Source organism: Macrosteles quadrilineatus, unplaced genomic scaffold (assembly GCF_028750875.1).
Source record: "Macrosteles quadrilineatus isolate MER2022 unplaced genomic scaffold, UCM_ALF_1.0 Scaffold_7__1_contigs__length_78375512, whole genome shotgun sequence".
NCBI classification, from domain to species: Eukaryota; Metazoa; Arthropoda; class Insecta; order Hemiptera; family Cicadellidae; genus Macrosteles; species Macrosteles quadrilineatus.
Genome location: NW_026542600.1, coordinates 53,306,471 through 53,319,054, shown reverse-complemented (window position 1 = coordinate 53,319,054; position 12,584 = coordinate 53,306,471). Strand labels below are relative to the sequence as shown.

Sequence of the window (12,584 nt, the reverse complement as noted above, 5' to 3'; positions counted from 1 at the left end):
TTTTTTTTTATTTTGACGTCGCCAGAGGCAAAAAACACATGTATATAGAGTTTTATATTTGGGCGAGTTCGCAAACCAGCGTGATTGGACAATGGGAACTGAGTTGTATGGGTTGAATATTGGGGTTTCCCATTTTTACCCCAAAAACATAGAATTTTGCATTTTTTTTTCAAGTTATTTCGTAGAGCTTTAAAAAAAAACTAAAAATATATACTGTATACTGAAGCATTGTTGAATGCCTATCGGACATGAAGAAAATTCCCAAAAACTGTAAATTTAAAATTCCCATCTTATTCTTATGGAGAACAAAAAAAGTGTTGCAGTTTCCTTATAAAAAATACACTTTATTACCTTCCCTGGATCCCCAAACACCTAAGTACTAATTAAAATTAATGTTCAGACAACTTGTAGGGAATATCCAACTTTGGTGGAGATCATATCCTAAACAAACAGCTAGTTAAATAGAAATTTTGCCTAGCCAGCAGGTTTGCTGCGGCTGGGCTATTTTGTTTTACAGATTCAGATTCAGAAACACTTTATTTAAGATCTACATTATACAAATATAAATGTAGAATAGCGTCAATATTTGTAAATAAATACTATTGTAGTTATTTTTTAAATGTTTTGGTATGTTTTTGATACTTTGATAGACCCTTGGTATTTGTCTTGTTGAATTGTTGTTGTTATTATTATATATTTCCTGATAGCATATATTAGTTTGTAAACAATTTTTATATCCCTGGTTCTGCTTTTTCAGGAATTTTCTATTTTAGGAAAGCAGATCTTGACAGCTCTATTACTTGTAACAAAATGACAAATCATACTAACACATAAACAGTTAGATCTTAGACAATGTTCTCTAGTTCAAATATAATCTATATAAACCAGATACAGTTAAATAATCATTTCCATACTGCAATAATTGGGTTACAGAAATAATTTCAAATATTTACTCTTTAATATGAGCAGTATACTATTCAACCTTACTACCAGTAAACCTAATAAGACTGTAACAGGTTGTTTTGTTGTAAAATAAATGAGACTAATTTATTTTTACTAGGTTTTACCTTTAATCAACTTAGGAGTTGTTTTTACGGCTATTGCTTCTACTTTTATTGCAGTTGGAGGTTGGACGGCTTAAAACAATATCTAAGATTTGAGTGACAGATTGGTAGATGTAGATGGAAGATCTATCACACACCTGAATTCTTACACAAAATCCAGTTAATGAGCAAATAAACTCCGTTTTTCATAGCCGAATGGAAGGCTTCACAACATTTTCCAACCATTCATTGAGACTGTCACAAGAATTTTTTTGAGACTTTTAATTAAACCTACAAAGTTTTCTCAGGGTTTCTTTATGTCTTATTTCTATTTCTTGATGAACGAAAAAAATTATTACAAAGTATTTCCATTTTATTATATTACGAACATCAAAATTTATGCTAAAGTTAAATTAAAGCGTATCTCCGCCAAAAAATCCCTTGAACGCCTACGGCAAAACCCCCATAAAAATAATTGTAGAGCTTCTATCTAACTGTTTCAATTGGTTGATGATTTTAATTACATATACAATAAAAAATCAAATTTAATGAAAAATTCTTGATTTTTTCTGGCAAAGTTAGGGCCATATGGCCCTTTTTTACACTTAACCTGACAATAAATTTGTTTTCATGCAAGAAAAATTTATCACAGTTTAGTGAAATGAGATTAGATTTCCTTGCCTTTAACACATTTTTGTGAGACATTCTGTTGTTGATCGATGATTGATGTTTGAGGTTTAGTTTATCGTTAACTTTGAAAAATCTTTAAAGATTGATAAAGTATTCAATTTATTTACCATTAAAGAATAAAAAAAAAATTGATCTGGCCATGCTTCAAATTATATTCAAGCTGAATTTACTAATATTATAAACGTAAGCTGTGGATTAGTAACAGTTTAGTTTGGACTGATGAGTTTGAGAGGATGGGCTTGCTCGTATATCTACGCCAGTAGTTGAGTAACGTTAGATTGATGAGGACTTCTACGTTAATAGTGGATAGTCTCCAATTTGGCATTGTCTTTTTATCTAACCTTTGCTACATCATTTCTCTTGCCTGATTTGGGAAATTGATTTGCATACAAATTTGTTCTACTGGTAATTTGTCTATTAGACAAATTATTATTCGCTAGTCGTAGTAATATGCAAAAGTCAATTTTTTATTTTATATAAACATCTACTTCAAGACAGCATAGCTGGGTAAACAAGAAAATGCTATGATTTGTATGATTCTTTTATATTTTAAAAATAAATTTTGCTTGTTTACTGTTACTCAAAAATTCTATTCCATACTGTACTTATGAGACAAACAAAGTAAGATAAACTATCATTTTGTTTTAGAGAGATTAGTCTAATATTTTGTAGGATAGGCATTTGAAAGCAGGCAATATTTATTTCATATAAAACATTTGGGTACTTGATTTTGTAACTTACCCTGGTATGTCTAGTTCCCAGACATTTCTCAAACCTAATCCAATGCACAGGTTTTTGTACCCACAGGGCCACAGATCATAATTAAACACAATATTCTGTTAAAATCTTTATATGATCTATTTCCAAGTAACTCTACAATCTAGACCAACAGATCGAGTGATCTCTCTCAAAAATAGTGTAAAATATTGAATTTGAATAACAAGAAAATTGCAATTACTACTCCTTCAACTTATTTGATTTTTTTATTATTTCTCTTATATTTCAAACATGTATAAGAAATCAATAGAAATTTTTTAGGTAAAATTAAGAATTTAAAATATTAAATTTAACACAGACAATTTGTAAATGTAGCCTACCTTTGTGTCAAAATTATTGTCAGGGTAGGAGGACATAAAGGACGAGTTTCTTTGTTGTGAGTTTTGCAATTAAAATGATATGCAGACTTAGAAACAACAGGGTAAGGATGGGTAGAATCAATATCTGTATGAACCATTCATGGTAAGAGAAAGTGGAGTGTTTTGTCCTTTCTTCTTTCATTCCATATTTTTATTTTTCTCCTCTCTGCCCAAAGTCTTCATAATACTTGTAAAACGTAGAAACAATTTACAACTTTTGGGCTTTCAGATTGAGGAATTTGTATTGTGAAATATTTTGGTACCAATGGTTTTTACGATAAAATTATTTTGTAGTGGTTATAGTTTGAAAACATAGCTAATTGTAGGACATGATTAATCATGCCATCAAACAAATTTAATAGCATAATTTTATTTCTTGGGTTTTGGGCTTAAAGAAACTCTTAAAAAAAAAAAAAAACTCAAGTTTAACAAAAAAAGGGCAATCTCTATTATGAACTATTTTTTATTACACTTTTAATTTTCTGAGACTTACAAATTCATAAAATAACAATTTTTTCTATTGTTTAGGCCTATCGTTATTTTATAGCTAGCTCACAAATTGGCTTCTTGTTTTAGTATCCTTATAAATAATACGTGAAGGCGATTTCTACGAAACACTACTCCTCCGTTAATAATGGACGGATCTTTACAAACGACGTGTCAAAATAAAGTATATTTTGTGTAGACGCCCCCTTTCAACAATTCCTGTAATAAAGGTCCTCGGGCTTTGCCCCACAGGCCATCAAAGTTGGAGTTTCTCCCATAAGATTAACATGGGGGAATCTAAATATTTAATCGGAAACTTTATCCCCACTAATTTGAGAGAACGGCTGGGCGTAGAAACTTGGTAGATGTGTCCAAAGAAAGGTATTGGTCCGTAGATGAGTTATCAAAAGGAAAACTAAGCAATATCCCTTAGGACTCTGCCCCAGAAGCGTTTAAAGATCCCTCCACAGAGTTGTTTACATTTTGGCCATGTGAATAATACTTTTTTAAATTGTATTTGAAACAACACATATTTATTGGGAGTTACTGAGTTCTGATTCTACCGAATTAAGTATTTGCAATGTTTTTTTCTGATTTTAAAATTGATTTTCTTCTTTATCATGTCATATGTTTTGCAAAATAAAGTTCCATTGCGAAATCAGTGGAAAATCCTTATTTCTCAGCAGTTCTTAAATTATTTCTTATTGAACTATCTTATATATATTGTACGGATTAGTGTCTGCCTTTTTCACCACTTTTGCATTTTATCATATTATTCTACACATATCAAATATTTATGTAGAAATATCTGCTCTTATCGTGTCTAATAAAATCCAAACATAGAAACATTGCCTAAAATGGTACCCATCTTGACAAATTATTTGCACCTGCCTATATTATGGACTTTGGCGCATTGGGTTGGTAACATTATTGAAAATAACACGACATTTTGGCTGTAAAATATGGTACAAAGAGAAAATACTATTTAGGCAGCTATTGTCATGACAGAACGGTCATATTCCTTTTAAACTAGATCACATAATCCTTTATAAGATACGTTGATTAACAATATGTATACGTCAATATATACGTAACAGCCAATTTACAGTATTTTTGTTTTTGGAAATGTCCCATTGCTATATGTCATTTGCATTATTTGTTGCCAATGAAGCCGCCAAGACCATACGAACTAGGAGGCCCCTAACAGTTCAAGAATAAAAGCCAACTTCACTTCAAGTATTCCACTACACCTAACATTCCGTAGAGAGATTATATTGACAACTTTATGTTATTGATAAGGCTGAGACAACTAACTGACATCCCCCATGTCAAGGAATTCCAGCTTTAACAGTAACCCCACAATCAATTTCTCAAAACTATGCTAGAGGGTTCAGTCATTGGCACAGAAGTACGATATGAACTGACGTGACAAAGGAAAAATCAAACTTACACTGTAACGGATATACCTCCCTTTGAAGTTAGAATATGTCTTCCCAAAAAATATTTTCTTTTCAAATAAAATCATATTACACTGACGAAATCACGGAAGTGTTTAACTACAAAAGATCCACCAATACGATTTTAATACTATTTAAAGGTTCTTTCAAAGGAAGAGATACCATATAACATACTAATAATAACTCTGATGACGTCCAGTATAGGAAATATTTTAATCATTGAATGATCAACCAAATTTGGCAACTAATGCAATTAATATCATTATTGTTTTTACACTTATTACTCTTTAAACAATGCTAGTTTGATAAATGCTCAAAATATTTTCATATTTCACCCAATTAATCGCAGTTAGATGAATCAACGTAAGCCTTAAAAGTAACCGTCTATTTCGACGGGTTTCACCTTGTTATTAATAAATAGCTAATGAATGAATGAATGAATGAATGAATGAATATATAATGATAATACACATATAATTAATATGTAATGCTAATGTTTGAATACACAATTAGAAGCAACAGGCCACCAACACAATAAGACATTCAAATCACATAATTTGTTAATTCATCAATTCCTTAAATATTGATAAAACAACATTTCTTGTAGGAAAATATTCAATTTAAATCGATGATAAGTACTTATAAACTTAAATGGCCATGATGATACATTTACTGATTAGAACTTTAAAATCAACAGCTAAAACTACAAGTTCAAAATAGTGTAACTGATATAATTGACTAGCTGATTTTTCTCTACCTTAGAAAAATAACTACGGTACTTAAAAAAGCCCCTCAACGCATGTATCAAAAATAGTTATTTAGCTGCAATGTAACAATCAATTATTTACAATTTCTTTAAAACTATAGTTGAGGAAAATAAATGTTAGTATATAAATGTGGCTAATATTAATAACACGATATTGTGCTCGTAATTTCTATGTTTAAGTTTAAAATAATTTCCTTATCTGAAAATATACAAATAAATACCCTCACTTCAGCAAGCCTGTATCCTAATCTTATTTTCAGTTCCTTTATTAAATGTTATGTAATTTCTGTTTCAAATAAAAAAAAATGTACTCAGGGTGTTTATTTTAACCAGCAACCCAAATTAAAAGTACTGTGCGACACATTTTAACGGATGAATTATTGCGGATTCGGTTTCATAAATTTGTGTATGTCAATAATAGTTGATTTATTAGGTATAGGAATCACACCTGAAAACATAATTTCATAATTTAATTTCATAACTTTGACCCTCGGCATAAAACCAATGATTTACTTTCTAAGTATTATTCTAACTTTTCGAGATTGGGGAAATGCCATGCTGTGTCTTATTTACAATAAATTCCCAATAACACTAAACCTCATAGATAACTATGCATCAACACATATTAGCTAATTGGCAATGAAGTAAAGAAAACAGGGATACCAAAATGTAAGGTTGTTTTGTCATTAAAATGTGTCTCACAGTACTTTTAATATGGGTTGCAGGTTAAATAAAACACCCTGTATTTTAGACCCATTAAAAACAAATAAAATTATGCTACATGAAGTTAAATGTCAAAAGGTATACTAAATTTATTTTAATGAGTCTTTTACTGTTATGTATGCAGTAAGTCTTTTTCAAGGAATTTTATTTTTCAATGGTTTATCTTGATTGAATGAAAAAAAAAAACTGTATTAAACAACATGAATGATAGACATTTAAATTGTTTGATAAAAATTACATACATCACATGAAAATTATACATAACGTGAACATCTAATTTTTTATGCACTAACTTGGAATCTGGTTTATTATTCCAAATCCTACACTGCCACAGAAATGATTTTCAACGCAACTAATTCAAGTTGATAACTTTCAAAGTTTTAATCAAACTGACAACAAATCTTATACCATTTAATGAAGCTAATGAACACTGAGTTAACTGGATTCCGTAAACTTTAATTGATTGCAAATTATCCTAAACAAGATGATTGAAAACAATATTTATTCATGTTCAGTTGGGTCAGCTTTTTTAATTTTTTTACAGATATTATGTGGGTAGAAATAGTAATTCAAAAAACTAATTTTTTAATTTAGACAAGCTTATTTAGAAGCAGATTCAATAACAAGATTACAAATTATAATCAGCCTGAGGATTGATTATAAGTTCTGTCAACACAACATGCTGAGAAATGGGCATGAGTATTCCAATTATATTACATTTTTGTAACGTTATTTACCACATGACTTACTTTTAAGGTAGAAAACATGATGATGATATTTTCAAAACGATTTTTAACATATTCTCCATTCTGTAGAGTTAAATAAACACTTTAAAATAATTAGAGTAGAATCAAACACCAATTACAATAACACAAATAGTTTATTAGTTTACCTGACATATTATATCTATAAACCAGGCATTACTTTTATTTTGTATTGCTTATTTATCTTGTTAATTTATTTGTTTTAGACTTTCTACAGCTAATGTCACCCAATATATCTGCATATATAAGGTAGTTAATGTATCTATAGGGCATAAGAAAAAAACCCATAAGTCGCCAGATTCATACAGTTTCATTGTTTAAAATAGTTTACGTAAATTTTGAAGTTCTAGTAATTTATATAGGGATTCATAATATCTTGAGCTCTTGGTATTAACTCACTATGCCTGTGTATGGGAGATTGAGATTGTAAAATAGCTCAGCCGCAGCAAACCTGTAGACTAAGCAAATTTTCTGTCTGATTGGATTTTAACTCAAATTTGTCCTTAAACATGTCACATTTATTATTTATTTAAATTGCACTGTTTGTTTGCTGTTACAAGGTGTAAAAAAATTGTTTTCGGTAAAATGTTAATATAAACAGTAAGAAGTAGAAATCCGGTCAAAATAATCAATAAACAAGCAATCTTCAACTATTAACCTTTTCTCTATAAGAATAAAACGGTAATTTTAATTGAAGAGTTTTTTTTAAAATCTAATATCGTACAACAATTCAAAATGAAAAAAAAAATCTTATGGTCTACTCACAATGTACAATTGCTTTAATGGAAATTGGGAATTTCCATGTTTTAAGGGTAAAGATTTGAAAAACAAAATTCTGAAAAGTTTAATACCTTTAACACTCTCATCCCATTACCTGATCTTGTTTTTTTCACAAATTCATTAAAGTGTATCCAGCCCTACACATTCATACCAAATTTGATCAAAATTGGACCAAAATTACTTGAGTTATCAAGTTGGACATCTGTATGCATATGTAAAACTTTTGTATTTGTATATAATATAGACCGCAAATTTCCTGGGTCTAGGTCTTACAGTGCCACTCTTGGTAATTATTCCCTTTATCTGGAATTCGCTAAAATGTAAAAACAATTTGCTACAGCTTGCTCACCAAACAATACATTATTATTAGTTCCAATATTTAAACCTAATATTTTCAGCTCTTATTTTAAGTATAAAACGACTCTATACACTGCAGATATTACAGCAGTGTTTTTAATGTATCTCAGTCTTTTTAAAAAGTCTGAAAGCTCTTATATTCATAATGGGCATGTTTAAAGCAAGCAGAAGTCTGCGAACTCACTAACTCGGAGTCTCCCTAGTTCACAATGGCTTTTGTGTAGTCCTATTCAACGGGCAGCCTTGCTTGAAGCGAGTCATCATAATAAAATCCTATTAAAACTTAGTTTCTGTCAAATCCGGGATGCTCCAAACTTAGAAAAGTACCGGAAGATTTGTTATACATTCTTGAAATATTATATTTTTTAATAATTACCTGAATATGTTTTTGAAATATTTGGTTCAATATTTGTAAGAAAGAAATAGTGTAGAATTAGACCAAATCCTTAAAACAAGAATTATTAAGAATGAAGGATGTTAAACTACAAATGATAAGTTTATAGTACCGGTAGCCTAAAAGTTATGAAATACTTTTTTCTACAAAGAATAAGCTTATGTTTTAATTTTGTAGCATTAATAATTTGTAACTCGTTTTAATACCTTTTATATAGACTATAAGGGAATTAGTAACTAATTAGTTAAAAGTTTTCATTGATCTGGGATGTTTAATTAAGAGAAGTAAAATGTCTAGTAATTTTGATATACAAGTAAATTTCAATGATCACTATTTTGTAGCATTTGATGTTAATAGTTGAATCCCTGAAAACTTCTTGTAAACCTATTTGTCAAAATCAAATTAGACTGTGAAATACAAATTACCTCAATTACAAAAATTGTGACTAATTCATATAATGTACCATATTTAAAAATCAAATGTACTTTACTCACAATATTAAATTCAAATTCAACTTACCCTTTAGTTTCCCCTTGCACCTGCCATATAAATAGATACACTTGAACCTTCTAGTGTAACAGCTTCCTTTAAATTTCCAGTGTAACAACTTCCTTGAAATGTCCAGTGTAAATGCTTCCTTAAAATGTTCAGTGTAACAGCTTCCTTGAAAATTCCAGTGTAACAGCTTCCTTGAAATGTCCATTGAAATAGCTTCCTTGAAAATTCCAGTGTAAAAGATTCCTTGAAATGTCCAGTGTAACAGCTTCCTTGAAATTTCCAGTGTAACAGCTTCCTTGAAATGTCCAGTGAAACAGCTTCCTTGAAATGTCCAGTGAAACAGCTTCCTTGAAATGTCCAGTAAAACGACTTCCCTTAACCTTCCAGTTTAACAGCTTCATTGAATCTTCCAAATTAAAAACTTCATTGAACCTTCCAATGTAACAGCTTCATTGAACCTTCCAGTATAGTAGCTTCCCTAAACCTTCCAGTGTAGTAGCTTCCCTAAACCTTCCAATGTATTAGTTCCCTTGAACCTTCCAGTGTAGTAGCTTCCTTGAACCTTCCAGTGTAGTAGCTTCCTTGAACCTTCCAGTGTAGTAGCTTCCTTGAACCTTCCAGTGTAGTAGCTTCCATAAACCTTTCAATGTAACAGTTCCCTTGAACCTTCCAGTGTAACAACTTCATTGAACTTTCAGTGTAGTAGTTTCCCTAAACCTTCCGGTTTAACAGCTTCCCTGAACCTTCCGGTGTAGTAGGTCCATTAAACCTTCCAATATGATAGCTTTCTTTACACTGGCTTTCAGTGAAATTATCTTTACCAAAGAACCATTTGATGTTAATAAATAACAAATCCAGACAGATCATCCCACTCCGTTCCACACTCACCTTGCTCTCATATTCAGATAAAAATATGCACCTAAGCGAGCAAGCGTTATAACAAGAGCATAGTGATGTCTGCGTGTGTGTCTGTATGTGAGGATGTGTACAGAGCTACAAACTACACCTGTAGTCCGATTTTGATTAAATTTTGGTATGTAGGTAATATTCCATAGCATTTCCAAAAGTGTTGTTCATGTTTTAGACATTTTTATTTTTAATGGTGATTTCCCATAAAAATCAATAAAATATTGGACAAATCGGATTTTATCGAAAATGGCCCGAACGATTTTGATAAAAATTAAAAAAAAATCAAGTAAAGATTATGGTTCAAAAGTAATGGTAAATTATGTTATTATAAAAAAAAAACATAAAATAAGAGAGAAATCGAAAAAAAATGTTTTGATTTAAATTAGCGGTCCTTATAATTCGTAAAAACATAGTGTAACCCTCCATAGCTTTAAAAATTAAAGTTCAATAGTTTTAGTAACTTATGTGTTTTCTTATAACACCCACAGAAAAACGGATTTAAAAAAATAAACCGATTCTGATTGAATTTCGTCTGTGATGGTACCTATAATTCTAAACAAAATAGTGCAATCCCCCATTCCTGTAAAAATTACGGTCCAAAAGTTAATGAAATTTGTGTGACCTATTAAATATCATAGTTACTCTCATCACTTACCCATGATAAAGGTTGTTGACAAGCCAATGGGAGAAAGTACGTGACAGATTGCTGATACCGTTTATATTTCTTAGGCATGAGAGAGTTTCCAAAATCTAGTTCCAAGGGCAAAAATGTCAATGCTTTCTACTTCAGGCATAGTTTGATTAAACAATGTCACAATGCCCGTTTGCAATAACAGTAATATCTGATGACCAACAGAGAGGTCCCCAAACATGTGACAGAGTATTACAGCCTTCAAATAATGGCATGCATTTGATTTTTAAATGTTTTATTTACCAAATATAAACATGACTTATGTTCTCTAAATAAGTTTAAGATTCACTCAAATCATCTTTACGAAAGAGATCCTGAAACATGGTATACTAATAAACAAAACTTAAAAATGAATAAAACATTTTAATATCATATTGTATAGGACTACTTTTAATTAAATTTCTTTTTTGAACAAGGTTTTCGGGAGGGATTATTTTGTGACGCATTTTTCAAGCAATGCTTTGAAAGAGGGAAAAATCAGTATATGCCCATTAAAGCTATGCTTATGGAATAGCTGCTACCATACAATAAATTTGTTTCTCCTTATTACCAAGCGATGAAATAAAAACTAATTTAAAATCGTTGTCATGTACGATTTTGTACCATTTCACTCGTATTTTATTACCAATGCTATTTTAAAAAGACGCCAGTTGAAGTCGTAGAAAAAGTAAATAAACAAAATATTTTGTCTATATCTCAATGTACAACCAGTGTTACAAACCACTCTTAGTACAAACCACTAAATTATTTTTACACTAGACTATTTACATATTATTTTTGTATGAACCAAAATTAATTTATCAAATAAGGATTGTTTTTGACCAGACATAAAATCAGTTTCTTTAAAATTATATTACTTATTATTTCATAACATAATTTATTAAAACGTTATTGTTAACAATTCCGATGGATTTGAAGCCATTGATCTTGAGGAGTTGATCACAGGTTTCGCATCGCTAGTCTGCAGCCCTCCCTCCTATTAAAGTCTTGGTGTTTCAATGATTATCAGTAAGGAGTGGTGTATATTGTTTGTCGCGTGTGTCGTTTTGTCTTCTTGTCTAATCGGGGTCTTGCCAGCCACGAGAATGTGCTATTGTCTCCTAGTAGCTATTTCTGGGGTCTGATCTGGTCAATTGTTTTTATTTGGCGTTTTGTCAAGTCACTCTCTCTTTCTCTCTTTTTTCCTCTTCGTCTCTCTTGTGTTTCATCCTTCCTAGTCTTTCCTAAAAATTTTAGCGATATTTAATATATTGGTAATTCTTTTATGATTGCAATGCTGTTTTACTACTTTGATAGTTCTCTCTCATTTACGCAGTCAGACCAATCAAGAACATGACAAAATTTAGACATTCTAGCATTGACTATACACAGAATAGACTTCCCATGTGATATGAAAGTTTGAAGCCAACAAGAAAATAGATGAAGTTCAGAACCATCTCACCAGAGTTTACTAGTGTATTGGGTTGAATATTAATTAAAACCAATGTAGTATCACAGCAAACAGCTGATTGATTTATCACACAGAATATTGTTATTAGTTAGTGACCATCTCAACAGATATTGCACCACGGTTTTTGGCTTCATAGTTTTTTGGCATAGTCAATGATTCTAGTATCTAGTTCTTAGAACAAATTTGGTTAAAGTACGAGCTTATTAACCGACAGGCTGCTCAGTCAGTCCTAGTAAAAATACCCTCGCCGCAGTAAACCTGCAGAACAAGCGAATTTGATCAAAATATATCTTTAGACAAGTAAACTACAGTACAATAATTTATTTAGCCCCCGTAAGAATGTCACCGGAATTCTAAATTTACAATTTATTGAATTTCCTCCATAGCCAATTACCGTAAGATACTTAATTATTTGAGTTGTAAGCTCTAAAAAATGATTT

The 12,584-nt window shown here is 30.7% G+C and overlaps 2 protein-coding genes across 2 annotated transcripts in view; one reads left to right on the top strand and one right to left on the bottom strand.

Moving 5' to 3' along the window:
- LOC128997807 (poly(rC)-binding protein 3-like) overlaps positions 1-12,584 on the top strand; it is a 165,158-nt gene that overhangs the window by 2,565 nt on the left and 150,009 nt on the right. The window lies entirely within an intron of this gene.
- LOC128998979 (uncharacterized) overlaps positions 1-12,584 on the bottom strand; it is a 72,414-nt gene that overhangs the window by 28,332 nt on the left and 31,498 nt on the right. The window contains exon 2 of the mRNA XM_054425336.1: positions 9,631-9,760. Within this exon, the coding sequence (XP_054281311.1) occupies positions 9,631-9,760 (130 nt within the window). The remainder of the gene's footprint in view (positions 1-9,630; positions 9,761-12,584) is intronic.